This window comes from Perna viridis, chromosome 5 (genome assembly GCF_037379345.1).
Source record: "Perna viridis isolate PV_CMFRI_1.1 ecotype Kerala chromosome 5, ASM3737934v1, whole genome shotgun sequence".
NCBI classification, from domain to species: domain Eukaryota; kingdom Metazoa; phylum Mollusca; class Bivalvia; order Mytilida; family Mytilidae; genus Perna; species Perna viridis.
Window position 1 is genome coordinate 7,699,451 of NC_142449.1, and position 26,407 is coordinate 7,725,857.

General features: G+C 30.6%; 1 protein-coding gene across 15 annotated transcripts; it reads right to left on the reverse strand.

The window, feature by feature from the left end:
* Window positions 1–451: 451 nt before the first annotated feature.
* On the reverse strand, window positions 452–26,234 carry LOC148615808 (uncharacterized). Of its 15 annotated transcripts, none has more exons than XM_088582410.1 (30): window positions 25,850–26,234; window positions 24,317–24,369; window positions 21,099–21,143; window positions 20,179–20,232; window positions 19,074–19,127; window positions 18,041–18,079; window positions 17,696–17,728; window positions 16,695–16,724; window positions 15,970–16,005; window positions 15,613–15,645; window positions 15,126–15,164; window positions 14,506–14,532; window positions 14,199–14,234; window positions 13,746–13,778; window positions 13,324–13,413; window positions 12,713–12,745; window positions 11,745–11,792; window positions 11,112–11,138; window positions 10,347–10,421; window positions 9,533–9,571; window positions 9,220–9,249; window positions 8,339–8,371; window positions 8,039–8,059; window positions 6,543–6,779; window positions 4,134–4,190; window positions 3,663–3,695; window positions 2,895–3,035; window positions 1,998–2,184; window positions 1,378–1,614; window positions 452–1,115 (listed from the first exon to the last, which is right to left on the reverse strand). In XM_088582410.1, exons 2-30 carry the CDS (start codon window positions 24,326–24,328, stop codon window positions 1,024–1,026), a joined length of 1,851 nt encoding a protein of 616 aa, XP_088438536.1. In that variant the 5' UTR covers window positions 24,329–24,369; window positions 25,850–26,234; the 3' UTR covers window positions 452–1,023. The 15 variants fall into 15 exon arrangements, with proteins under 15 accessions (XP_088438536.1, XP_088438535.1, XP_088438538.1 ...); XM_088582409.1 differs by lacking the exon at window positions 21,099–21,143 and adding an exon at window positions 21,009–21,053 and having other exon boundaries at window positions 25,850–26,232; XM_088582412.1 differs by lacking the exons at window positions 16,695–16,724; window positions 21,099–21,143 and adding an exon at window positions 21,009–21,053 and having other exon boundaries at window positions 25,850–26,233.
* Window positions 26,235–26,407: the final 173 nt, after the last annotated feature.

Below are 26,407 nucleotides of genomic sequence, written 5' to 3' on the forward strand. Positions count from 1 at the left end.
CGTGTATTTGCTGAGTTTGGATGTATTTAATGCGACAACCTTTAGTCTAGTCTTTAAAGCATAGATACGATAGTACATGTTAGCAACTTGTTTAAACTTAGTTACAATAAAGCGTCAAAATAATGTAGATGTTTTGTTTGTTCCTATTTTCTTAAAATAAAGAGGAATGGTGTATGACTTAAATTCAGTAAGTTTGAAATTTGCATTTCCGTCAAAATAGAAAGTTTTCTGATCTAAGTCCGGATATCTCACTGTTTTATTAACAGTAATTTCTGCCACACCTGCAATGTTATTATGAAGAAAATTACATCTTTTTCGGAAGATCGTACAGTTTTTAGTAAGGATCTGCAAATTTAAGCAATTTCATATCTATGAAAATATTCATGACAACGACCAATTACATTTTTGTGGTAAATTGTATTTTGCATGATCAAGATTTGAAAATAAGACGTTATTTTAAAAAGTTTATTCATGAAACACAAAGACCGTACCAATATCATATAAATACACACCAACAATATATATATTTCATTTTTTAAGAAGTTTTTATTAATTCTCTAATCCAGAATAGATATGACCAAGACCATGGAACACTGTAGCCTCCGATAAATTGTCCGTAGCTAAATCTTTAAAGATCATGATTTAAATTCCACATGAAGAATTAATTCTTCACCTTATTTGCCTGTACGTGCATAGAAATATATAATGACCGTAGTTGAACACCTTCACCAACCAATCAAATATCGTAGCGATAGACAGGCGACCTAATGGGTGCATAAACTTAAACAAATACAGATTCAGGCGTATATACAATGTGAAACTATTATGTTTTTGCAGAATCTCTGAAAAAAAAATACCATACAGTAACAAAGTATGAAGTGAAACACTCTTAATGAAATGATATTGCGGGTCTATGTAGTAAGTACGATTTTTGTTGAAGTATTATGGCTAGTTGTAACACGGGGGACTTTCTCGTTTTTATGTTTAACGTCAATGTTACATGTGTACGTAGCAAGAAGTCGATTAAACAAGGAAGTTTAATGTGAACCGTACGGTAGTGTAGCGGCCTCCTTTTGTTAAACCGTTCAGCTTTCCTTTTAACAAAGACACACGGCCTGAAATAAATAAAGGAATAAGCTTATCATGTTTGTCTCAAACCCAACATTGCTATCTGAACATTTTTTTTTAATTGGGAACGACCACAGTAAAAATCGGTCCCAAAATACCATTTAATAAACTGATATTATAATGTCGGCGTTGAAGGTCGAAAATATAGGAAAACAAACGTGATAACTTTCATAGATACCACAGTCTTTTGTTTTTTTTTAAGGTTACTTAATTTTAAAAAATAATTCAGGTGGATTAAAAAATACTAACTGTCTTTGTGGAACCTTTCAGCTTCTCTTGCGTCCGCAAAACGGTGAATTGTCACAGAACTTTTAGGTGAAATCCAGCATCCTCTCTCAACCAATACTCCGGTCGTCCTAACAACGAATGGTTCGCATTTAAAATATCGCAGTATATCTTGCATTGGTTCAATAATTCCTGTACGGAAATACTCTGGGTTTTTCACCTCAGGATATTCCGTTATTACAAACGTTGTACATCTGTCATCTGAAATTAACACAACATACCGTAAGATATAAAGTTAACAGTCATAATAATTTCGAACATTGTATTACTTACTGAAAACTTTGATCATTGTTTTTATTACAGATTTGTAAATTCACTTGAGTTGTTCCGTTGATCTTTGAAAAAGGTTCTTTTAAAAACAAACATAAAAAGTCGAAAAATACGTTCCTTATTGGTGTTCGCTATATGTTTCTTTTCATAACATTTACTATCATTTGCTCTCTCTTAACCTTTTTGATTTCATTTTTAATTCGTTACAACATATTGTTGATAATACTGTTGATAATTAAATATTTATCAATATTGTTCTATGATCTTGTATGTGTATATACAGATCAAAATAAGAATCCATTATTGGTATTTACCGTTTGGTGGAATGTAGTTAACAGGAACGATAACTATGTCCGCACCATTCGGGTAAGGGAAGCTTGCTATTTTGAAATCAGAGTCGTACACCATCCAGTTTTCGGCAGCTTTAGCAGAAGGAAACCATAAAACCATCAAAATAGCTGATTTTTGTGTCCAGTTTGTATCATCTCCATCAACACGTACCTACATTCATTTAAAAAAGGCAACGCATTAGCAAAGAGAAACACTCTGAAAAAGCTAACAAAGGATAACCCTATCTCCTCCTTCTACAAACTATACGTATACAAATTTTGTTGATTAAAACCATATCACTAAAATATTAACTGAGTGGTTTACAGAAAGTGGATGTCTTAATATAAAACCCGTACTCTGCAATACTTAAAGTAAACTTTTGTCCAGATATCTGGTAGTTGTAGAGAATTCTTTGACGATACTTGTGTATGAAAAAAACATCGAACCGTAAACCAGAAGAACATTTATGTTCACCGGATCTTAAATCTGATCCCACGATATGGCATACATATCTAAAGATTTTGACAAAATATCAAAGGTCTGAGAAAAGCTCTCACAAAGATCAATTTTGAAATCAAATCCCACGATTCATGGATATGAAATATCTTGATTATGCTTCTGTCAAAATTTAAAGTGGCTGCCATTAATAATGGCCGAGAAAATGTTACGAACAAAATGTTGACATAGGAACAGCTAAACGGACATACGGACGGGCAGAACCATTATTTTATTCTTGAGGACGATCACAAAGTGATGACCTATCTTCCAGGCATGTTACTTAGCATAAACAATGGACTTGTATGTTTAAGCAATTTTCATATATTACAACTGAATTGCTGCCAGAAGAGTTATAAGGTTTTAAATGTTATAAGAAATCATACCTGGTCTGCAGTCGCTATGCCAGTAAGGTGACCGGACATTTTCAGTATTGTTTTATGTTTCTGGAAACTTTTCTTCACTTCGTCTAAGTCAGAGGCATTTGCCCGGATAAGCATGTAAACTCCACTTTCATTCTGTGATGGCTGAAAATCAATTTGAAGCATATGTATTTTGAAATAATGATGAATGATAAGTTCTGTTTTCTAAATCACTTTGTGTTATTTATAAATATAGAATAGCACGAACACTTACTGAATAACTGATTGATCATGATGATGAGTTATACTTTTATGGTTCAATTCAAAAATACTGCTACGGAAGAGGCATTTATCAATAATTACGTACCATCACACAAGAACACAATGAATTCAACCAAAGACATGAAATTGCATAAACAAAACGGCTCAATAAAGTCCAAAGTCCAAAGTAATATGGTCTTTATTTTTATTTGTTCTTATTTAGGTAAAATAAAACTACTTCCAAAATCAAGTGATGAATGACAATGTGATGTAAGTCAGTGATAGTTGTGTAATACTGAAATCTCAAACTTATAGGTACATTCAGTTATTGATGTTTGAATATCACATGAAATACCTTCCTGGAACGCAATATTTTAAGAGATTATATAGTTCAAAGAACACTAGAATTACCGTATTACGAGTATTAAGCACTGTGCCATCAAAACAAATAAAAGTGGTTAAACAATGAACAACAAATAATTGTTTCCAATACTGTGAAATGATTAAATCCCACGCCACATCAGTACCTACCAACTCTAAGTTACCCGTTGGCTTGTATTCAATCTGAAAACATTTTAATGAATAAAAATGACATTCTTGCGAGATTCATAGGGAATTATAAAATTTGCTGTAATGTAAAATGACGCCTTTTTTTAAAGTAAGATGTTGGTTTAATCTCTTGAACAATTAAGGTAAAATTACCAGATTGTACAGATGATAGCTTCTTCACTTGTTCAATACTCATTAGATGAAATCAAAAACAAATACAGTTATAAAAAGCGTGACATCAAGGGCACATAGCAATGTTAAAAATGGACATTGTAAATAGCTTTATCACAAGCATTATCTCAAACATTTTATTGAAAATGCATGGTCATACTTTTTTGATAATAGTATATCTGGCAACGTTATCGTACGATATTACGATATTTGTTAGTTCCTACTTTCATTAAATTTAGTAAAGTGTGTGTTATTAGTGTTTCAGATAGACATATTACTTACATGAGGAGGGGGAACTGGGTGTGCAGATGTTTCATACGACAAATTCTGTTCCCGTACCTAAGTTTAATTCATAAGCTTTTTATATCAATCAATCAATATAATTAATAAATCGTTATCAATATTTTTTGTGTAAAATTAAACTTTTTAAATTTTTTAATAAACTATTTACTCTTGTTCGAATTGGTAACTTTCAAAACCTACTAACAACTTATTTCAGGTATAATGTTATGAACCAAGTGTAAAACTGTTAATTCTATCATTTTACGAGAAAATTAATTGGAACAACGCTTTTGAAAGAAGTAAAATGTGTTTTCCATGTTCAATTTTCAAGATAAGTATTTACAAAGCCATACAATTCTCATGCCAATCCGAGATATGAACTAAAGTCTACATTTCACCGTGCAAATTCTTTAATAGCCCGTCACCTCCAATGTAATCCTTATAAAATACGAAAGCCATTGAGGTAAAATCCACCCGTCTGTACGCTCAATTGTTATGACATCATTCTGTTTTTTAATCATTTCTTTGAAAGGGATGTTTTTTAAGAATATTATTTTGCAATGAATCCGGTGTCTAAAAACCATTAAACACTATTTCAGTGAAACAACACAACAGATTGACACAAATATTTGAGGTCATTGAAAAAAGATGATGTTTAAAAGAAAATGTACTGTAACATAATCATAATTAGTTAATTAAGTGTAAACTGGCAAAAAAATAATTGTTCTCTTTGTTTCTTTGATCCTTGATTTAAATAACTGTTATTACATTTTGAAATTACGTTTCATTTAAGGTGATAAAATGTGACAGAAAAGCAACAAATGCACTGTTCTACATACAACACTTTTCATCTGTTTTGTATTTTAGATTACCGTTGTTATCTGTTGGATATCATTTTATGCCAAATAATTTGATTTAGCTAGGCAGAAGGATATTTAAAAGTTCAAAGAAAATATTGTACAGAGATCAGAGTTAATCCCTGTATTTTAGTGACGTTACGATCGTTAAAAACGAACTGAAGACACACTGTCTTACTGCTGACATCTGGAACAGTGTTCAATTTCATATCAATTATGCGATATACGAGGTACTCTATTTACATGTATTCCCTAACTAGAAGTAAGGAAATTTCGAAACGTTTTTGGATGAATTCGTACACGAGTTCAATTGCTAACTAAAGTAAATGAATATAAAAACAGTACACTAAAAAGTTTTATTCAAACATTATAGAATGTATTTTTTAGATAAAAGAATGTTTTATTAAACAATAAATATGTCATGTGTTGGTATGAAAAGTATTTGTTAAGAGTAAATACTGTTTGACATAAATAACCTTCAATATCAGAGGGTTTTTTTATGTATAGCCAATTTAATTAGTTTGTGTTGGAACATATTGATATGATCAAATATTGATAACAACTGATATGATCAAGTATTGATATCAATCTTTCCCTTTTGGTTTGTTGTTTTGAGTCAACGGTTGTGTTATTTATTTATGTTCAACTGGAAAAGCAATTATACCAAATAATTTCACTCATCGTTTCATTTGGTTATTTTATAAACCGAATGAAATTATTGACAATTCATGAATGAAATTAATCAACATTATGATTTAGAGTTATTAAGAAGGTCAATAAATATATATAATAACTACAATTTTATCACATAGACATCGAAACAATAATCAACGGTTATATGGAGTTGTGTGTAGACTATACTCTTAAAGGACGTGTCATACTAAATACATGAAATATGAATAGATGAAATACGGCTAAGTATGACAAGGTTTAGGTCTATCTACTGTAAAATCCTCCAATTACGATTAACAACATAGAAATCACATGAGAGGAAGATGTGGTTACATTCTGCAGTATTAATCTACAGGTTAATATTTAAACGAACGTTTATCATCAAGTTATATAAAAGAACGTGTAGCAAATGTATTCATTAAAAATGTTCTTCAAATTCAGTTTAAAAACTGAAATCAAAATCATAGCGGTTGAAGGACCCAGTTACGATATTTATACAATTCATTCATTAGGATTCTCATCTCCATCGGATGGAACTCTTACTCAATTGATTTTCTGATCTTCACAGAGTTTGTGGCAAAATCCAATTAATATAGGTGAAAAAAACTCAATACGTTCGTTGTAATATTTTTAGACTTGACTTGTATCAATATTGATGATGTCACAATGTCGCTATGTTAAATAATAAGGAAAGTAATGGCATTTATAATTAGTATGAGAAACACAAGAAATCTAAATATTAATATAGCAGAACGAGATCAAAGCTATAAGTAAAGATTCTACAAATACTAAAAGCAATATTTTATTTGACTAATCCTAGCCTACTTCTATTTTCCTTCACTTCAGGATCTTAATTTTACATCACAAATGCTAAGCATACCTTATTATTGCTTCGCAATTTGTCTTCATAATAATTTGAAGCATAGGGTTTAAAATTTCCTTCGTGCATTTCTATTTTGTTTATATCTCTCCTAGCCTGAGGGTCGTCTCGCTCGTCCCTCCTATTTTCTCGCATTTCGCCCCTCCTTTGTTCTGGTGGTAGTCTCTCTTCTCTAACTGGAAGCTGTTGTTGTTGTTCACGGTAGTATTGCTGAGGTTGGTGCTCTGTATTCTGTGGCTGACCACGTAATGAAACAACTTCATTATAAAGACGTGAATTATCAAACTTTAAACTCTCAATTTCCCTCTCTAATGTCCTTAACTTTGCAGAATGTGTATTATTACGTGAATCCACTTTATAGAACCGATCGCTATGACCTTCTATATCCCTCTCTAAATTTTGCATTCGATGGTGATATGTTTTCCACTGAGGTTCCATTGCAATGTCTTAAATTGTTTCAGTATTTTTTAATATCAATGGTAAATACCACCACTGAGAAATAAATTTCTTTCTGATGGTAGCGTCGTTAAGGTAAACCTTAGATCCTTGTCGTAAACACCGAAGGAATTCCGAGGGCTAGATTTACATAGATCTAACTAATGGGACATTACTTTCATTTGAATGTGTTTACTGTAATGGGGTTATTTGTAAAAATGAATAAAATTAAGCTGAAGAATGATTTAGATATGTCAGTATAAGTTTTGTCAATATTGAATGGAGTACTTAAATGACATTTAAAGTAAATTCTACCGGTATTGAATATTGAAAAGAATTCTTCCATCACTTGGGTTATATACAGTTCTGTATAATTGATTTTCATTCTTTAAAAAGGACAAATATAATCTATTCAGTTTACCATCTTTACGAAATTATATTGAATGGAATATTGAATATAAAAGTATAGTCGGAGAGAAAATTTTCATATGCTATTCCTTATTGAAATTCATATTTTACAATTCAAAGCCATAGATTTCCAGTTTTAAATAATAATTTAAACTGTATTTATAACTGTGTTTATTGTGGTCATTAAAAAAATTATATCCTTTACCTAAGTAATAGTGCAAACACCTGGCCAACAACATACAATCTTCATACAAGTTTCTTTTGTTTTGTATTTTTTTTTAGTTTTGTATTCTTAAGATAAAGCTCAGCTTTAAAACGTTTTGAAACTCAAAACAGAAAAAATGATTTACTTTGGGGGTATATAATGTAATCAGGTCATAAAAAATAATTGCAACGTTCAACGTTGAGGGCGCTAAATGTTTGCCTTAACCTAAATCTATAGCCTATTTCATTGACAAAAACTAAGCAAATTATCAGTATCAACTATAAATGAATAGGGCCAAGGTGAAGAATCTTTATATAAGTGTATCTTATATTTACTTGTGAGATTATAATGCATTAGTGGTTAATAATTATATACCCCTCTATTCCAAACACACACCGGTTCAAATATATAGAAAAAGTTATCCCAACATTCAAAAAGGAACCTATACCTTATTCTGGAACGCATCAAGCTGGTTAAAGTCATTACAATTAGCATTGTTTAGGTTTTGGTGAAAACATTATCGCGTACTATCATACCATAGTATTTTAATCAAATAAAAATATTTACATTTCCCAAATAATATTTCTTTTTTTTCCACTATATGCAGATATCGGTGTTTATTTTACTATATTTATATTTGATAATCAGAAATTTCAATAATGACTTGTAGCTTATAATAAACAAATGTATGCAAAAATATATTTTATTTTCAGATTGTACATGTGTCGTTCACTCTTTTAATACTTACTTGTTTGTCAAACTGACCACGATAAGGACGAGGCTGAAATATGCAAGATGTTCTATGCAGCTTAACACGGTCAAATGCAAATATTGAAGAATCTTACACATAGTTTATACTAGGAAAATAAACATGTGGATGCGAAATAAAATACAGAATAAACACAAACAAATAAATAACAAATTGTAGGCTGGAGTAATCCAATTATTTGATATTTATTCATCAATACTAGTTGCAGTTACAAAATATGAAATGATTATACCTTTACTTCTATACTTCTAATCAAATGACACTTAGAACATATAATCCATTAATTTTGTTAAAATAATGGCATCTTAAGAGAACTTCATTTGTAAATAAAGCTTAGTTGATTCATAACTTAGGATATATAAGCGTATATTAAGTTCATGGGATGGAAGGGCCCACCGTGCGCACACCCCCCTCAACTCATCTACACCATACTGATTTTTAGGTACCATTATACCTCCCATTACCGAATCAGTTTGTCGCCAAAGGATATTCTAGGATTCTTTGTCAATTTTTTTAAGCCTATATTTGTACGCCAATGGGTCAACAAGCAAAGATTTTTGTGACTCAATTGTTTGAACGTCCAAGTCGTCCTTGGACATCGTGTGTTCACAAAAAAATTAAATGTAGGTTTCATTTACAAGCTTTACAATGAATATACAGAGTAACACGCTCAGAAAATATATCACCCTCGAATACGTTTCGGATAATATGTCTACCTCGTGTGTTACTTCGGCGTATTACCATCTACTGCAGGCAATATATGTATATTATTGCTGTCAAAAAATGTTTGATGATGGGTCCTTTTTTAAACACTGATATACGTTTCGTTTCAGTGGTGCAAACAAGTTCATATTTCTTACCATGTTATCAATCTTTGGGGCTGTTTCAAACTGAAACAAAAGTTATAATATAAAAGGACTTCTGGAACAAAAAACAAAAAACAAAAAACATGAGTCAATAAACAGTTCTATCGCATTGTATTTACTCACGATTGTACATGTATAGTAGATGAAAATTTATTTTTCATTATTAACTTATTCAGTTTTGAAACAAATTTAATTAATTTATCTTTAAAACTATTAAAAACTAACAAGTGTTTACATTGATCCAGATTGTCATATTTTAATTATTATTTGATAAAAAATACTTCCATCTTATCAATAGTTGACTTACAGAACCATAGTCCTTTTGCGTAGGTCTGTACCTGTCGTACTGTTGGGAAAATAACACAATAATGAAAAGTCATTATGAACAAAGTATGGTTACTAATCATATTCCTATTTGTTAAATTTCCGATTTGTTTTCACCTTACCTTTAAAATAGACATTTTATTTACTTTTTCATTCAATCATAACAATTCTCTTTTTTGTTTAATGAATGATATCAGTATTTTATATTTTTCCTCAAAATGAGGCAACTAAAATACTTCTGAAATGAAAAAAATAATATAATCTTTATATCAGAATCGATGAAGACCTATGTAATATATAAATGTTTATAAACAATACTTAAAAGTTTAGAGGAATGGCAAAGAACTAATCTATGATACTAAGCTATAATGGATTTGTTAAACTGTTCTTGAATTCACATGTAAATTTATTCTATTTCGTGTCTAAAGAAATACAACAAAATTTGAGAGCACCAAACAGAGAAATTATTATATACTGCAAAGCATTCACAAAGTGGTATATCAACCACGGCAAAGCAATATAGAAAACCAATCTATAGGAGCAAAACAGATGTGATATATTTTGTTTTTGAGAGGAACGTTAATAAAAACATTTATTTTTACGACTTCTTCTAAACCAAACAGTAGGCAAAACACACATTGGCATACAACGTTGTAAATGTTAGAAATTCACAAATTTGAGAAGAAAAACATATACGGGAATAGTGAAGAAGTTATGGGTGAATATGATACATTAATAGGAGAGGTAAACTAAAAAGCAAGAAAGGACATCAAGATTATGCCAAATAAAACAAAAACCTCTTTCTCTACTATCACGTAGTCAGCCATAGCACGGTTATTGACATAATCCTTGTATTGATAGATATCTTTCTTCTGAAATTGAATGCTTTGTTAAGACAAAGTGCAGAAAAATGTATTTGTATTTCACCCGTTTTATCCGAGTTATTCGCTAAACCAAGGTCAAAATTTTAAAACTTTTAACTAGCGAATTTTAGCCTATTCTAAAAAGTATATTTGTTTCAGCTTGATACCCGACTTATGAATGGTCCACCGAGAATGTTAAAACCATAGGTACCATCATCTGAATTCTGATATTCTAAAAGGCCTCTATATGACATGAACTGAAGTGAGAGATTAATAGTATTCTCAAAGTTTTCATGTCACCACTCTATATCCAGTAAAAACATCGATTCCATTTATACTCAATCACCTCTGCAGATGTATGTATGTTATTTTAAAGTCTGTACATTTCAGACAATTTGTATACCAAACCACGACCCTTCATGCTATTCTGTATAGGACACAGAGGGAGTTTGCAGATATTTAATGGGTAACGCCGAAGTTTTATGGAAATATTAACATCCTGGAGACGAGCTCATATGGGTGGTACAGATTGAATAAAGGAAGTGGTTATAGATCTGCAAATAAGACTGAATTTTACTTAGTCTCACTATTGAATTCAATCGTTAAATGAATTAAAACACGAATCAACGTAATATAATTCATATACTGTTCAATAAATCACTTTAATGAGTAGCATTCAATATTTTATGAAATACTAACCTTTGGATCATGATTGTGGTCATATCTCTGTAAGAACAAAAACACAATGAAACATTCAATTAAATTGTTTCACTTTCAATATGGCAGCTTATCTATTCGCATTTCAAATACCTAACGGAACACCTTAAAAAAAGGGCCAAAGCACTTTTTGAAATATTGAGAAAAAATGTACTGATATTAACTATTTTACATTTAATTATATAACTGTTATATAGTCCAGTATGTTGAAAGATAAGGTAATTCAATCATTTTTTTTATTTTTTGTCGTTTTTGAAACACAAAAAAAACGATATAAAACATAACAACCATGTTCAATATTGTTGTTAATCAAACTAATAAATGGATTATACTTAAATATAAAATCACCCATCACCAGAAAACTCAAAAACAATTATATCAGCAATGAAAGTTGATGGTACATGATTGAAAGCGAACAATGTTTGAGTAAACTTCGCTACTCTCTTTTAAATAACATGTCCACATATAAATGAACGACTGAACAATAGAAAAAATAAGATACTTTTTCAACAACACAATTTCATGTTCAGTACATTGTCCTCTTAAAAATAAAATAGTTTCCGTACATGATGATGATAATAAAATGACGGTATGATAAATGAAACGGTTCCATACCCGATACGTAAGATTACCACGATCATAAAAACTGTCATTATGGTAGCCCTGTAATATACGAAGGGAAATAAGTCTATCTCAAATGGGAAAAATGTTATGTTTTAGAGATTACCATTTGGTATGGGTTTTTTTTTCTTAGGCTTAAATCTAAAAATGAAATGTATAATGATTTAAGAGTAATCAAGGGAAACAAGATTCTAGCGGAAATCAAACGAATGTAATCCAGGGACAAAGACCTGACATGGAAAACAGATAAACACAACAAAGAACATAAAGTAACTGAAATAATACATACAAAGTAAAAAAATAAATGAGCAACTCGGACTCCACTAAAAACTAGTAGTATGGTCCAGGGTAAGCGTCCTCTGCTTTTCTAGAAATACCCGCCGAGTTGCTCATAGTTTAAATTATTTATAAAAACAAATAGTTTTGATGCAAAATTTACATTCTACGCTTCAATACTTGTTTTACTTTAAGGAACGAAAGAATTACTCTGCTTACTTTTTCAGGATTGTTTTTAGTTTTTTAAGTTATGCGATGTAACAAACTTGGGGGCTGATAACGCTTGATGAATATAGAAGCGCTTTATGACCAAGCGTGAACTGTCCCAAAGTTTAGCCATTAGAAATGACTTGGTGAAAAATTCAAAAACAGCAATCCTTACATTTTATTTTTTCATCAGCTCTAGTCTAAAGAGATTTTCTATCATTCATCAAAACGTCATTTAGTTCTAAATTATTTAAATCACGGACTGCTGACCAAGCACTTTTAATGACGTAACAGAAGCTATTCGAACTGAATTATCGACATTAAGAAAATATGAAATGGCTCCGGGGAAAATGATTATTCTTAGTGTTATGTAAAATATTTTCTTCTTTTCAATTAAATGGCTTGTGGCAATATGGTCTTAATATTGTCACTTCTTCAATTCGATTTCTAACAATTCTATGAACGATCTATGTACATACCCCTCTCTCTGTTTGTGAACCATCTGGGTATCCCTGAAATAGAACGTATATTATCAAAAATAATAATATTGGATTTATTATTCAATTTTATAATTCAAATAAAATAATGAAAAAGAATGTTCTCCTTGAACTCCTTGAAATGTGTTACGTCGATCTTTATATTAGGAAAGCTCAATAATTGATCGATTCTAATTGTGAGCGCATTTATTTATTGATCATATGAGACCACTTTAACATTGATGTTTACTTATATTGAAAAATTGACTTTTTTTAAAATGAAACTTAATAGGTTGACAACTAGTGCTTGATTTCAATGATCAAACGCTTTAAATATACGTCACGAATCGTGCATATCATTATCAGAATATACATTGTAACTATTGTTTTATATTGTTTGCTATACACGGTATACACATTGAGCTCATGACGGTACATTGCGCCTACGACGGGAAGTATTTTGAATATGTGTTAAGCACAAACTAAAGACTCCATATGGCATACAATACACTGTGTGTTTCATAACTACATGTAAACGGTAAATACACTAACTGGAGCATAAACGGTATAAACATGGTATTTGTAACAGTCATATTTTTGTGCATTATACTTACATGTCCTATTTCGTGTCTTCTTTCATGATCGTGTCGACGTTCATGTTCGCGTCTTCTCTGATCATGGCCTTCACTATACCCAAGGTAGTGCTAAAAAAAGCATCAGATTTATCAGCCGCAATTAACGCATATGTGATAATATATTCCAAGCAATCAGAAACAAAATAAGCAACCTTGAATATGCAAACTTTCTTATATGCACGGGTTTATTGTTTGTAGGTTTTCTTTTTGTAGGGGGTGTTTTTTTGTTTTTGTTTTTTTTTGTTTTGTTTTGTTTTGTTTTTGTTTATTTTTATGTTTTGTTTTCGTCAATTCATTTCTAAGTTAGAGTAATTGTGTAACTATTTATATCATAAGTTATTTTACTGATATCGAACAATGACGTTCTTAAGTGTGCAATGTAAAACATATAATTAACTTACGGCTTTGGCTCTGTCATAGTCCGTGAATCCAAACTGTAATAAATATTTTATAATTAAGAACCAATGTGTCATATACAAATATCCACAGTCACATCTCCCTCACATTCCATATGTTAACTGTCCATAGAAACTACCGAAAAAGCATTTCCAACTGGTTTCTATTTTTTCTTTATGTCTACTTTTTCGTTATAACTTCTTTTCCTAACGTTTCGTTAACAATTTAAATATAACAATTTTAAAGTACATTGTCTATATACTTTAAGACCAAAATAAATGTTGTCGACTTCTAATTATTGTTATTATTCTTTTCATACGCAATATTCATTCAACAATATATTATAAAACATCGTAGGTAAAACCATATTTAACTGGACCTCCTTGAAGATACATTTATACGAAACTTATTGAAAATATTGAAAAATTCTTAGGTCAATCTTTGTTTCAAATCCATACCCTGTCTGATCTGCCGTTTCGATAGTCATCTGGGTGCTAGAAAACAAAAAGAAAAGTTTTTTTTAGTCATTTAGTCAATCATTCTAACTTACTTTTGTTTATTACATTTATATAAGTTTCATCTAAAAAAAAAATTGCCCGGATTTAAAATTGATGAGATTAAAAAAAATGTTTATTCCAGATAAAATTAACTTAAATTTAAGTTTGGAATATATTTCAATATAATTAGTTGTATAAAGTTACAATGGATAAATTAATCGCAGTTGTGTCTAATAAGCAATGGAGTTCATTGAATTAATGTACTTACAGGTGCATCATGATTGTCCAATCCTCTCTAAAATTTATTAAATTAATTATGATAATAATATTAATTAAAACTCAAATTAGTGAAGCGCAATACTTGAGTTTAAAAAATAATTTTTGTTTATTCCGCATTAAAGTATTGTATCTTTAGGCTAAAATTTCATTCAAGAAACAACGAAATTATGATTAAAGGTTAACCAAAACAAAACGAAAAGTTCGTATTTAAATAGTTGTCTTTGGTTATTATTAAGTCATCCGTAATGACTTAAATGTTGTGTTTTAACAGGTCTCAATGAACAAGAGCGCCACCGATGGATTTAACGATTGTTTATTCTGCATTAAAAAATAGGGTTGGTTTTTTATTTGAAAAGAAATTGATTGATTGATTGATTGATTGATTGTTGGGATTTAACGCCCGAGCATTATATTTCAGCTATATTCAGGCGATGAACATGAAATGGATGATAAAATGAACATGAAATGATATGAAAAGAGTTATATTTACTAAATTTTATAGTAAGTAGTTTTGGTTCCAAGTTATAATGTTCTTACTCTACAGTGTCAATGTTAAAGTTATTATTGACCTTCACTTCAAATCTGTTCTTTTACTGAAAAAAAACTTACCCGTCTTCTATCAAAGACATCTTGTTCGAAGTGGTATCTCTGAAAAAATGGTAACGTATAAGTGCAAGCAGTTTTTTATTCTTTATTCTTTTCCATGTACTTTTCGTAAAAACACTTACGCTTTTAGTATTTTGGCTCCGTTCTGCACGTACGTAGTATATTTTTCTGTTTAAAATATTTAATTATTGTACATGCATATTCCATTGATTGTACCCTTTCATATTATACACAACCACATAAGAAGTTAGTGGAGTTGCTCATTTGCTTTTTTTTACTTTATATGTACTATTTTAGTTACTTTATCTTCTTTGTTGTGTGTGTCTGTTTTCCATGTCTGGTCTTTGTCTCTGGATTACATAGTTTTGATTTTCGCTAGAATCTTGGTTCCTTTGATTACTCTTGCAAATGATTGTTTTATTTTGTACCAATCACTTTTTGTATTAGGTTATCTGAAAATTAAAGATGATTTACAAGTCATGATACCTACTTCTCTTGCTTTGTTGTAATCTGTGTATCCATGCTGGAATAGAAAAATTGTCATCGTGTATTACTTAGTTACAAATTGAGAAAATAAAAAAACATACTAAAATGAAAACCTAGTATAAGGACCAAATCTTATATCATTTATATTTTCCTAGAGTTTGTTATTTGGAATGTTACTCATTATACATATCAGATATCGGCTAGTGTTATATTAAGCTAGAATAATATGGCATGTGTACAGTGAAAAATAAACTGTTTCTTATACCCTCAAATCAAATAAAAGACATATTAAAGTAAATACTTTGTCGGTCATATTAGGAAAGACCAATTCTTTTCTGACATTTGAAATTACAATACATACTCTGTCTGCTTGACCTCCATGGTAATCTTCTGGACGCTATAAAATATCACACATTTTAAATACTTCGATGGAATTATCACTAACAATACACTTTTGCTATTCACAAAGCAAGAGAATATCAATTTCAATTTCAATGCCTTAATGTCGCAATGCCTGTAAACTTTTTTTTTAGGATTAGAAAAAAATACTGTTTAAAGCTATACAAATAAAATAGCAAGGCTGTAATGTCTAATCAACATAATAAAATGAACAGATATGTCAAAAACTACGGTAACCAAGTGCAGTACTTGCCACTTCCTATTTTAAATATGATTTACAAAACTAATTTTAAATCTTTTCTTTTGGGTATTTATTCATGAAAGCCACATACATACGGATATAGGATGACTGCATACAATTCATTTTACAAAATAAAAAAATGCATACAAGTTAAGGTAAACATTAGTTAATGACCTGATTGGAAGACTTTTTTACAAATTTATGTATTTGATAACACGGGGGTAAATAATGGAAAAAAGAAACTTTGTAATCGTTTTATAGTATGTTTCCTTTGTAATTTCTATATGGCATTACGTTGCTTTAGATGGAATAATAAACCTTGATGGCATTTAGTTATATTTTTTTTCCTGTAGGTAAAAATATCACGATAAAAATGTCAGCATTATAAAGAAGTAAATGAAATTTGAGGTGCCAGTGGATACACACAATGTGCATGTACTACTTACTGGGGCACTGGGGTAAAAGTCGTGAACTTTCTGAAATAAAGTCAAATCATGTTAACATTTACATGATTGTTATATAAGGTAAATTATTACTCAATATACAGTACGTGCAAAGTACAACTTCTCAAGTAATGGTTTTATTGTGATATGACAAATATGATGTTCACAAAGTTATTGATTAAGATATGATAATAACTACATCCGATTACATGTAATAAGGTCAAATAAAAAAATCTGAGTGGTTACAGTCCCCTACTTTTTGCCAAAATGAAAAAAGAAAATCGATTGACAGCAATTTTCTAATCACTTCCAGTTTTGCCTGTTATTTTCTGTTAATGTTCCGAGCTCGGTATAGACAAAAGTAAAAATTACGGCTGCAAACTTGCTTGCAGCTGCGGCCACGATCCTGTTGGCAAAACTTTTTTTTAAAATGCAAATAAACGGAAGAAAAATTAGAGAAAAAAAAAACAAAAGTTGTTCTTTGATTTTCGTATTTCAAATACTGCTCTTATAATGTTGTGATCATATTAAATACAAAATGTTTGTATTCAGCAATGATGTTCTTTTCACATGTTTAAATAAGTAAACTTCATCAGCAGCATTGCAGCCAAATACTGAAAGTTTTAGAGCTATGTATACCATCACTTGGTTCAGTCACCATGGTAACAGGAAGAAAGAATAATTAAACAAAAACAAGACTATTCAATGGTGCAAATTAAAACGTTTTGAATCACAGGATGTGCATTCACCTCGAGTTTAAATGACTTAGAATAATTAAAATGACAACAACTTATGGAGTTAAATAAATGATTAAAAAAAACACCTACCGACCTATTTTTTTCTCTGAAGTGACCAGAACCACCACTTATTTTTTATTTGACCTAGTTGTTGAGTAGAAAATAATTTGTTTATATTTTCAGTAATGATGATTGATTTTAAAACTGAAGGTTGATAGATACATCATACGTTTACTAAGGATGTTGGTTATTTTAAATAATACAAACCCGTTCTTCATACGTTCTGTAGTAATCGGGCTTCTAAAAAGGGAAAATACATTGTTTACATTGACTACTTTATGTGTTTCAGTAATTATGAATTATTCAATAGTTCGCTGTTAATTATGTACATTACAGATAGTATTTAGAGATCCGTTTAACATGATCAGATCATTTTTGTATGCATGTTAAGGCAAATTGTTGTAATGTATGATGTGTTTAAATGACATTTGGAATTATTAACATTGTTCACAAAAATTATCAACGAAATATGAATGCCTATCTTTGTCATGTCATGGCTGTGCATGTTGTAAAGAGTTTTGTTGTACATGTAAAATAAAAACAAGTACTTGCCATATTATTGGACATTTCTTGAAGCCGTTGGTCATATTGCTTTAAAAGATAGAAAAGAAAAACAGATCAAACCTTAGTAACGTGTAAAACAGAGAATATGTATTCATTTAAGTCTATACAAAAAAGGAAGTTTTTAAGAGGATATAAACGAATAATACGTCTTATATGTTTACAACTATCGCTATTTGTTTCTGCTTAAGTTTCTTCAAAATTCAAAATCAAGGATATTGTTTCCAAAGTCTTTTAAGTTATATTTTTCATTAAGTAATGGAAGGAAGACTGATACACTAAAATATGGCTCGTGTCTGTTGATATTTGATTCATCGTCATGGAAAGGAAAGATAGCATCTGTAATTTCCATTCAATATAAATGTAAAAATACAATCTTATATACAATCATAAATGACATTCTCATGTTCACATATTCTTATAAAATACAATCTTGTACAGATGTTTTGTGTTTGTATCGAATGAAGCACATTTCAAGATTTTGGGTCTTTGATTTTCCAATTGTCGACTATTCTTTCCTATGAAGTTATGTACACAATTATACAACGCTTTGAATTATGGTGTTTAATTCGTGCGCTATTCTTGCTACTATTACATTGATGTATTGCAAGAAGCAGAAACTACCCACCCTCCGAACACCTGCGTTTAAGTCCAGTTCGTGTTTTATATTTTTCTGTGTTGAATTATTTGTTCTTTGTCTATTGTTCATTTGGTGTTCCTTGTGTTGTTTTATCGCGTTGTCTGTTTTTCCTTATTTTTACTCTTATTCAAAGTAACATCATAGATCTTGGCCTTAGGGGAACTTGGTAGTTTGATTACAATTGCTAAATTCTTAAATACGTTTACTTTTAAAATGAACAACTATTCATACATCTATAATGACAGTTAAATCCAAGTTAAAACTTTTTTGTAATTGCAGTCATACTAATGATTATGTTTGTTCAGTGACTGTGGTGAGCCAACATCTAGTACAATGTTATGTGGCGTTGTATTCATGTAAAGCATTGTGTTTATGAGAAATTACCTCTGATGATTCATTCCGTCCTCTTTGCCAAGCCGGGTCACTGAATTTCGGCGGCTGAAAGAAAACGATATATTGGTGAACAATTTCGAGTTGCTCATTTGCTTTTGTTACTCTGTATGTATGATTTTAGTTACTTTAGTTCTTCGTTGTGCATGTCTGTTTTCCATGTCTGGTCTTTGTCCCTGGATTACATTCTTTTGATTTCCGCTATAACCTTGGTTCCTTTGGTTACTCTTTGGTTTCGACAACTTACGTAATAACTTTTTAAAGAGTAATCAAGGGAACCAAGATTCTAGCGGAAATTAAACGAATGTAATCCAGGGACAAAGACCAGGCATGGAAAACAGACAATACATCAAAGAACATGAAATAATACATACAAAGTAACAAAAGTAAATGAGCAACTCGGACTCTGAAATGAAATGGCAGTGGATTAGGTTTGGAGTAGTAACCGCAAGTATGGAATAGCCAAGAGTATTCAAGGGAAGCAAGATGCATGCCAGCAGAAATCAAAAGAATATATTCCAATGATAAGACTAGACAGGGAAAATAGACACACACACTCAGCAATGAACATGAAATAACCTGGCAGGACTCCACTAAAAATTGGGATCATGGACCAGGTGCGCCGGTAGGGTAAGCGTTTTCTGTTTTCTAGAAACACCCGCCGATTTGTTCGTAAAAAGTCAAGTCCGCGGTAGACGAAAAAGGAAAGGAAAACTATTACACGTTAAACAAGTTAGTTTTCATGATGCATATGGATACACCAAAACGGTCCACGAATTCATAATGACCACCATAAAACTTCTGTAGTGGTGACTTCAATCTTGTAGCAGCATGACCGTTCCAGAAGCCTAATTGTAAGAAGTCTATAGCGCAATACAAAATCTGCGAAGTTACGGCAAGCTCTGGCATAACGCATGAGTTGATATATGAAAACTCAGTACCAAGGTGCTGAAAGGATGTTGCCACAGATGAAAGGAAAGTTGACAATTCTGAATAAAAAGTCCCCACGTTTGTCGTATAGTTTGGTCAATAGTTTTCCTTTGCCGTTGAACCGTTTACAATACTTTCACTTTGAAATATAGTAAATATCTTCACATACCTTTGAGTAGTCAATACGTTTCATCAAATCATCACTTCTGTCGTAACCTGGTGCCTGTGTAATTCAAAAAGAAGATTACGTGACGTTTAAAAATGGCACATCAAAAATGAAGTGGCTTAATGCATGTATTTTTATTTTATTCGCGGTCACTGTGGTTAAAGATTTACATTGCTTTTCAAGCAACAAAACTGTGTGTTTTTTAGATTCAATGTATGCTTATTAGGAAAAAAGACATTTTGATCCTGAAATTCAGGAAGGTTACTGTAATACAAAGTAAAATAATGGAATGTAAATTTTGACAATTTCTGGGTGAAAATTTTGGTACGCAAGCACGGTTTTGATATTAATCAATAGACAGTAATTACATTACTAACCATTATCAAAAAGCTTTCGAAAATAAGAGTGGGATTGAAAATATAGACATATTATCACTCCAAAGTGCAAAATACACTGCACATTTAACAGTTGCACCAGCTGATCTTGCCTCAGTTGTAGAATATAAAACGTGAATACCGTGCAGTGAGTATAGAACTAGTGAATATATGTGATGTTGAATCTTTAATTTTCACATAAAGCAATTATTTTAACTATTGAAGAAATTGATACTAGATACTGTACAAAAGACTGAAATAAAAAAAAAAATATTTTCCTGTTTTTTGTTTTTTGGTTTTTTTTTTTTAATGGAACAAAACAATCTGCATACCAAAACATTAATGATTTAAATACTAGTAGTTGGATACATCTTGATTTGCAATGTAGCTAAGGACGAATAAACAGGTATAGAGAGGCAATATTGAAACGACTTATTTGACAGTGAACAAAAAACTGACCTGTCCTTGATTGAAATCATGTCTGTATGTGGTTACCTTCCTATACTGTCAAATAGAAAAGACACATTTATTCCTACACCATGCACTTACCAACTTTGATGTATAATCTTTTTGGTAAGTCGATTTCCTCATGTACTGAAGGAAAACAAAATTCATTGCCACATTTAAAGAAGTTTATCGAGACGACTTTTGTAAGTTATTTTATATTTCAAAACCAGTAAATATACAAAAAACAGGATGTGATGATACGCAACAAATGCATCAAAGCGTTTTCAACAAGTGTAAACACAATTTTCAGTAAACTCGGAAATGCACTAACAACAAAAGTTATAAAAACCAAGGTAATAGAACGCGATGACAATTCTTTAAAATCGACGTGAAAAGTAATACATCGTCATAAAGACACATTAACGAACAATATATACTAGCTGTGTAAAGGGCACACAATATAATCTATGGTGGAGTTAAAAAAAATTGTAATGCTTTAATTAATCTAGACTAAAAAAATAAAATGAAACAACAAATAAATACACCATAAAATTCACTCAATAACACCTCAACATATAGACAAAATAAAATTTTCATTTAACGGAAACTCTCTGTTGTTGTAAATTGGCTTAGAACATATTACAGAATTACAATAATACCAAATACTACCATCAAAGGACAGTCGGTCACTGAAATAGCAGTGAATTAGAATTGGAGTAGTAACAGCAAGTACTGAGTAACCAAGAGTAATCAAGGAAAGCAAGATGCAAGTAAAAATCAAAAGAATATATTCCAATGATAAGACTTGAAAGGGAAAATAGACACAAGAAAGAACATAAAATAACCTGGCTGGATTCCACTAAAACTGGGAGCATGGACAGGGTGCACTAGCTGAGTTAACGTTATATGCTTTTCTAGAAGCACGGACTGATTTTCCCATAACATTTCACGCCAGGGGTAGACGAACAGGAAAGAAAAACTATGACACCGTGATATAGTCGATTCTCATGCTACAGATGGACACACCATACACAAATTCATCGTTTGTTTTGATTACTTCATTCTTGTAGTGCTCATTATAACCGTGTTCCCGAAGCCTAATTTTAGTTCTTGTAGTTTCGGTAAGCCCTGTTACAACGTATGAGTTGTGATGATAAAACCTCCATAGGCAGGTGATGAAAGACTGTCTCGATGTAGGGTTATACGCAAAAATAACTTTTACTACGTAGGGATGCAATTAGGGTCGGATATTTCTATTTACGAAAACAATGTTCTAAGAGTAGACAATAGTTTGACATAAGAGTATTACAGTAAATTTTCAGATCGATATGTTTGATTATTATGTGTCAATATATGCGATATTGACGCTGTGTAGCGAAGTCACAGACACTATGGTATATACATTATTTACCGCAGTAGTCAGATATAGCCGAAACAATTCATTTCATAATATATATTACATTGGTAATTAAGTATTTTAAGAGCTATCCACGAAAAAATAGAATATTCGAATACATTTGGTACGATAGATTTTATTCTTAAAATTCTTGCATAAGAATGACAGCTATGGACTAGAACGTTAACGAAAAATAGGAAAGATCTGACTGAGAATAATACATTTAATATACAATAACCTCACTCATCAGAATACAACTAAGTGAACGCAATATACCGTTCCATTTAATAGATAATTAAACAAATATTTGATCCTGCTTCATTTTGTTTTCAAAAGGCATTACAAGTAGTGCACTAGTACGTTTCTTTTATATAATGTAAAAATAGGCCTTAAGGACGTTACTGAAGAGTGTTTTTTTTTATCAAAAAATGTGTTAATTCTCTACATTTCAATGGAATTATGACCCTTCGAGATATGAACTGGTAGTGCCAGTATTATGTTTTCACTCATAATGCAAATGGCCATTTAAATCATGGACTGACTAAATATAATCAAATATGTTTCAATAACTGAAACTTGAACATGATTGGAACAAAGAATTTCACCTTCGGTTTTCTCGGGTGTAAAATACGGTGCTAGTTTTTATTATATGAACTGATTATTTGATACTAGTCAACTGTTAGAAGTTACTAAATATTTCACTTCGCTGCCTTTTGTTAAGATCGATAGAAATGACTTTTTAATTATAAGATTTGTAAACATATAACCTCTGAATTGCTTTAAAGGTATATATTTAGCGTATTGTTGTAAATGTTTTGTAGCTTACGTCGTGGTTTCTCTTGACTTCACTCTCATAGAAAAACGATTCACATTGTGTTTATCATTATACAACCATTTAAAAAGAATACGTGTAAAAACTTAGTACACATGTGTTTTATATGTATAAAAGCATATTGAAACATATGCATATGGGCCCTATATGAAAACATTTGCTTCTTAAAATTCTGAAGAAAAACATTTCGTTTAATAACTGAAACTGGCTTTTTTTCCCAAATAGGACAATCATGCAAGAAAAGATAAACCGTAATGCATTTATATTCTTTATTCATTTGGTTCATTTTGCAACACAATGTTCATCGGTTTTCAGAAACAAACTACTTCAATTACTTAAAGGAGGTATTCTACGTAGTCTAGCAGGTCTAAACCTTTTTTACCCTGTCAAACCATGAAGGTTTCACTGGCCAATTATCTCCCAAAATCTGTAATGTTAGTAAGATTATACTTAAGTTGGTAGTTGCCCTGTGCTTATTAAATGGTATAGAGTACTAGTTATTGAAAACTTTTAACATGCATGTCAGTTTAATAATGGAAATTTGATAACTAAAAGCTTACAAATTACAAAATGTTTGTAGTAAAAGTATTTCCTGAACTTTCATTAGACTTCCAAAGTCGCCAAAATAGTGATAAAAATGAGGGCTTTCAATATCAACATAAAGTAGTATTTAAACGAAACAATCAAAAGTAAAAGATGGAAAACCTCATCGAGAAATCAAGTTGAATAACAAAACAGTCTTGCATCAATAAACCATTTATAAAGTTTGGACAAAAAGAAATTTGTTTCATTTTTTTTAAAGAAAATCACTTGATTGGCCCTTTTAGTAGGGAGTACTGAACTTGAGATGGCAATGTCAAAATTTTATCATAGATAATGGAATAGTTGAGAGATTTCTCCTTAATACAAGTGCATACACTTACCGAAATTTGCAATATGCATATATAATCACCGAGAACAATTTGAATGGGACTTTGTTTTACAAGAAATATGAAGAAAACATATGGCAGAAAAATCTAGGTCTATTCCCAAAACTCATATCATCAAACACGAAACAGAGACAAAATACGAAACTAGTTTTGAACAACTTACGTAAGAAGACATTGCAGTTGGTTCCTTCTACAGCAAATAATTTGTCTTCACACCTTAAAGAATAAAACCTCAAATAAACTTTTCCTAAAATGGGTGAGAGAAAACAAACTGTATATAAAAAATAACATTAACTGGTCCTTTTCAAAAGGTAAAAAACGTTATGGCGTGTGGTCTCAACTCAATCGACATTCTTTGCTTTGAAGAGATCACTGAAAAGAGGTTTATATCGTCTTTTGAAATCATTGTTAATCTAAGTGAAAAAGGCATATTATGAAAAATTCCTTGTTCTTAAAGAGATTATTAAAAATTGTAGTTAACAGTGTACATGTTACATGGCTACGATTTTATTTAATCACATTAAAGTAGTGTTTATGAAAATCAAAGTGTGAATGTATAGTGCAATTAAACATCTCGTTTCACATTGGTAGAGTATTTCTAGAGTTTAGTCTACTTACAACAGTAGGCTGAAATGAAATGTTATCAAATAATTATACTTTAAATGACCGAATTTTAACGGTCTTTACATATTTGTTGAACTTAATCGTGCTAATTCTTCTGACTTATATATCACCGTATTGGTAAATTTTACTTTGTATTTAACTTTAATGGTAAGAATAATCTGCCCTAGTTATCGAATATTAAAATCCAATAGAGTAACTAATGCCAATATTTTGATCAGCGGCAATGATCTTTGGTGTTAGTATGATTTATCTTTTTTTAAGACAAAACGATTATTTTTATGTTTCAATATCAATCTATAGAAATTAATTTTCGTGTTAAATGCTGTCAAATTTATATATAAAACATATATAAAATGATAAATTTCATTTTACAATAAAGAGGAAAGGTGATGGATTATTATTCATTCTGATAATGTAGAAATCATCTGTCTGTACTAAAATTGTATAGAATCTAACGAAAAAGATAATATATTGTTCTGCGATCGGCTTAATGTTTATAAGCTATTGTGTGACATAGTTGCTAAATGGGTGTCAAGTGCTATTCAAAATTATTCATGTGCATATGGAGTTTCAAAAGCATTCCTTTCCTTTTCTCTTAATACGTAATACTTCTTATACCTGTTTCATTATTATTTTATTACGAATTATAGGCGTCCTTTGGGGGTTTGCTTTTAGGGGGTTAATTATTTTGTTTGAGAGGCATGTTGTTAATTTACTTTTGTTTTATTTTCGTATTTTATTTTTATATTTAGTTGTTGTGTTGGTATGTTTGTTTACTCATTTATTTGTATGTTCTGTCGTATTTCATTTTCTCCTTTTTTATCACGAAGTTAATTGAACTAGATGACACCAAAAAATTCATTTTTGAATAAGACTACTACTTTATTCAGAGATTTATATTCACTCAGTATTTAAAAAAATAGGAATGCATATTAATTGGGTTTCAATTGATGCAAATGGAAATTAATCAGTACAATATAGTAGAAACATACCTAAATGCCGATGCTTTATTGGTATGAATTGTCAAATTAAGTATGTACTCTAAAGTCGTTACTTAATATCAGGGACTTACTTGTCAGTAAAACTGATCCAGGTGATTCTCTGTAGCTAGGTAAATTATCCGAAACCGAAAAACGTTAAGAATTGGTCTACAATTTAACAAATAAACATTGCATTTAAATATCACTTGGTAATGTGTATTTATCTCCACTTTTTCAATAATAATTATTCCTTTTACAATTTGTCTGTAGATACTATCGTCATAAACTTTAACTCCAAACAAATTCAGTATTCCTTTCTTTAATTACTGGTCCGCGAACTGTCAAAAACACACTATTGTTTTTTATTTAAGCTATCAAGGGAGTTAATTCAACCAAATAACAGACGTTTTCATACATTTTTGTTCAGTCCTAAAGAAACTTATCGGTTTTGAGATAAACCTTCTATTTATTCTTTTAAACAAATGGGATAATCCAGATTTCATTTAACAGAACCAGTTCAATATATTAAGTGAAATACAGTTTGACAGAAATTTAAAGTACAGATAAACATTTTTGTTTGTACACTGAAATGAAATCGACGCATTGAAGTTAAATGTTATGTGGGGTAAATAAAGGCCCAGAATTGTATG

Excerpts from the sequence above, each read along its gene's own strand:
- LOC148615808 (XM_088582410.1), bottom strand. Across the intron at positions 13,779-14,198 it reads GAAACGGCAGATCAGACAGG|TTTGGATTCACGGACTATGA; the intron begins GTATGGATTTGA and ends TATTTATTACAG. Across the intron at positions 2,185-2,894 it reads GCATAGCGACTGCAGACCAG|GTACGTGTTGATGGAGATGA; the intron begins GTATGATTTCTT and ends AAATGAATGTAG.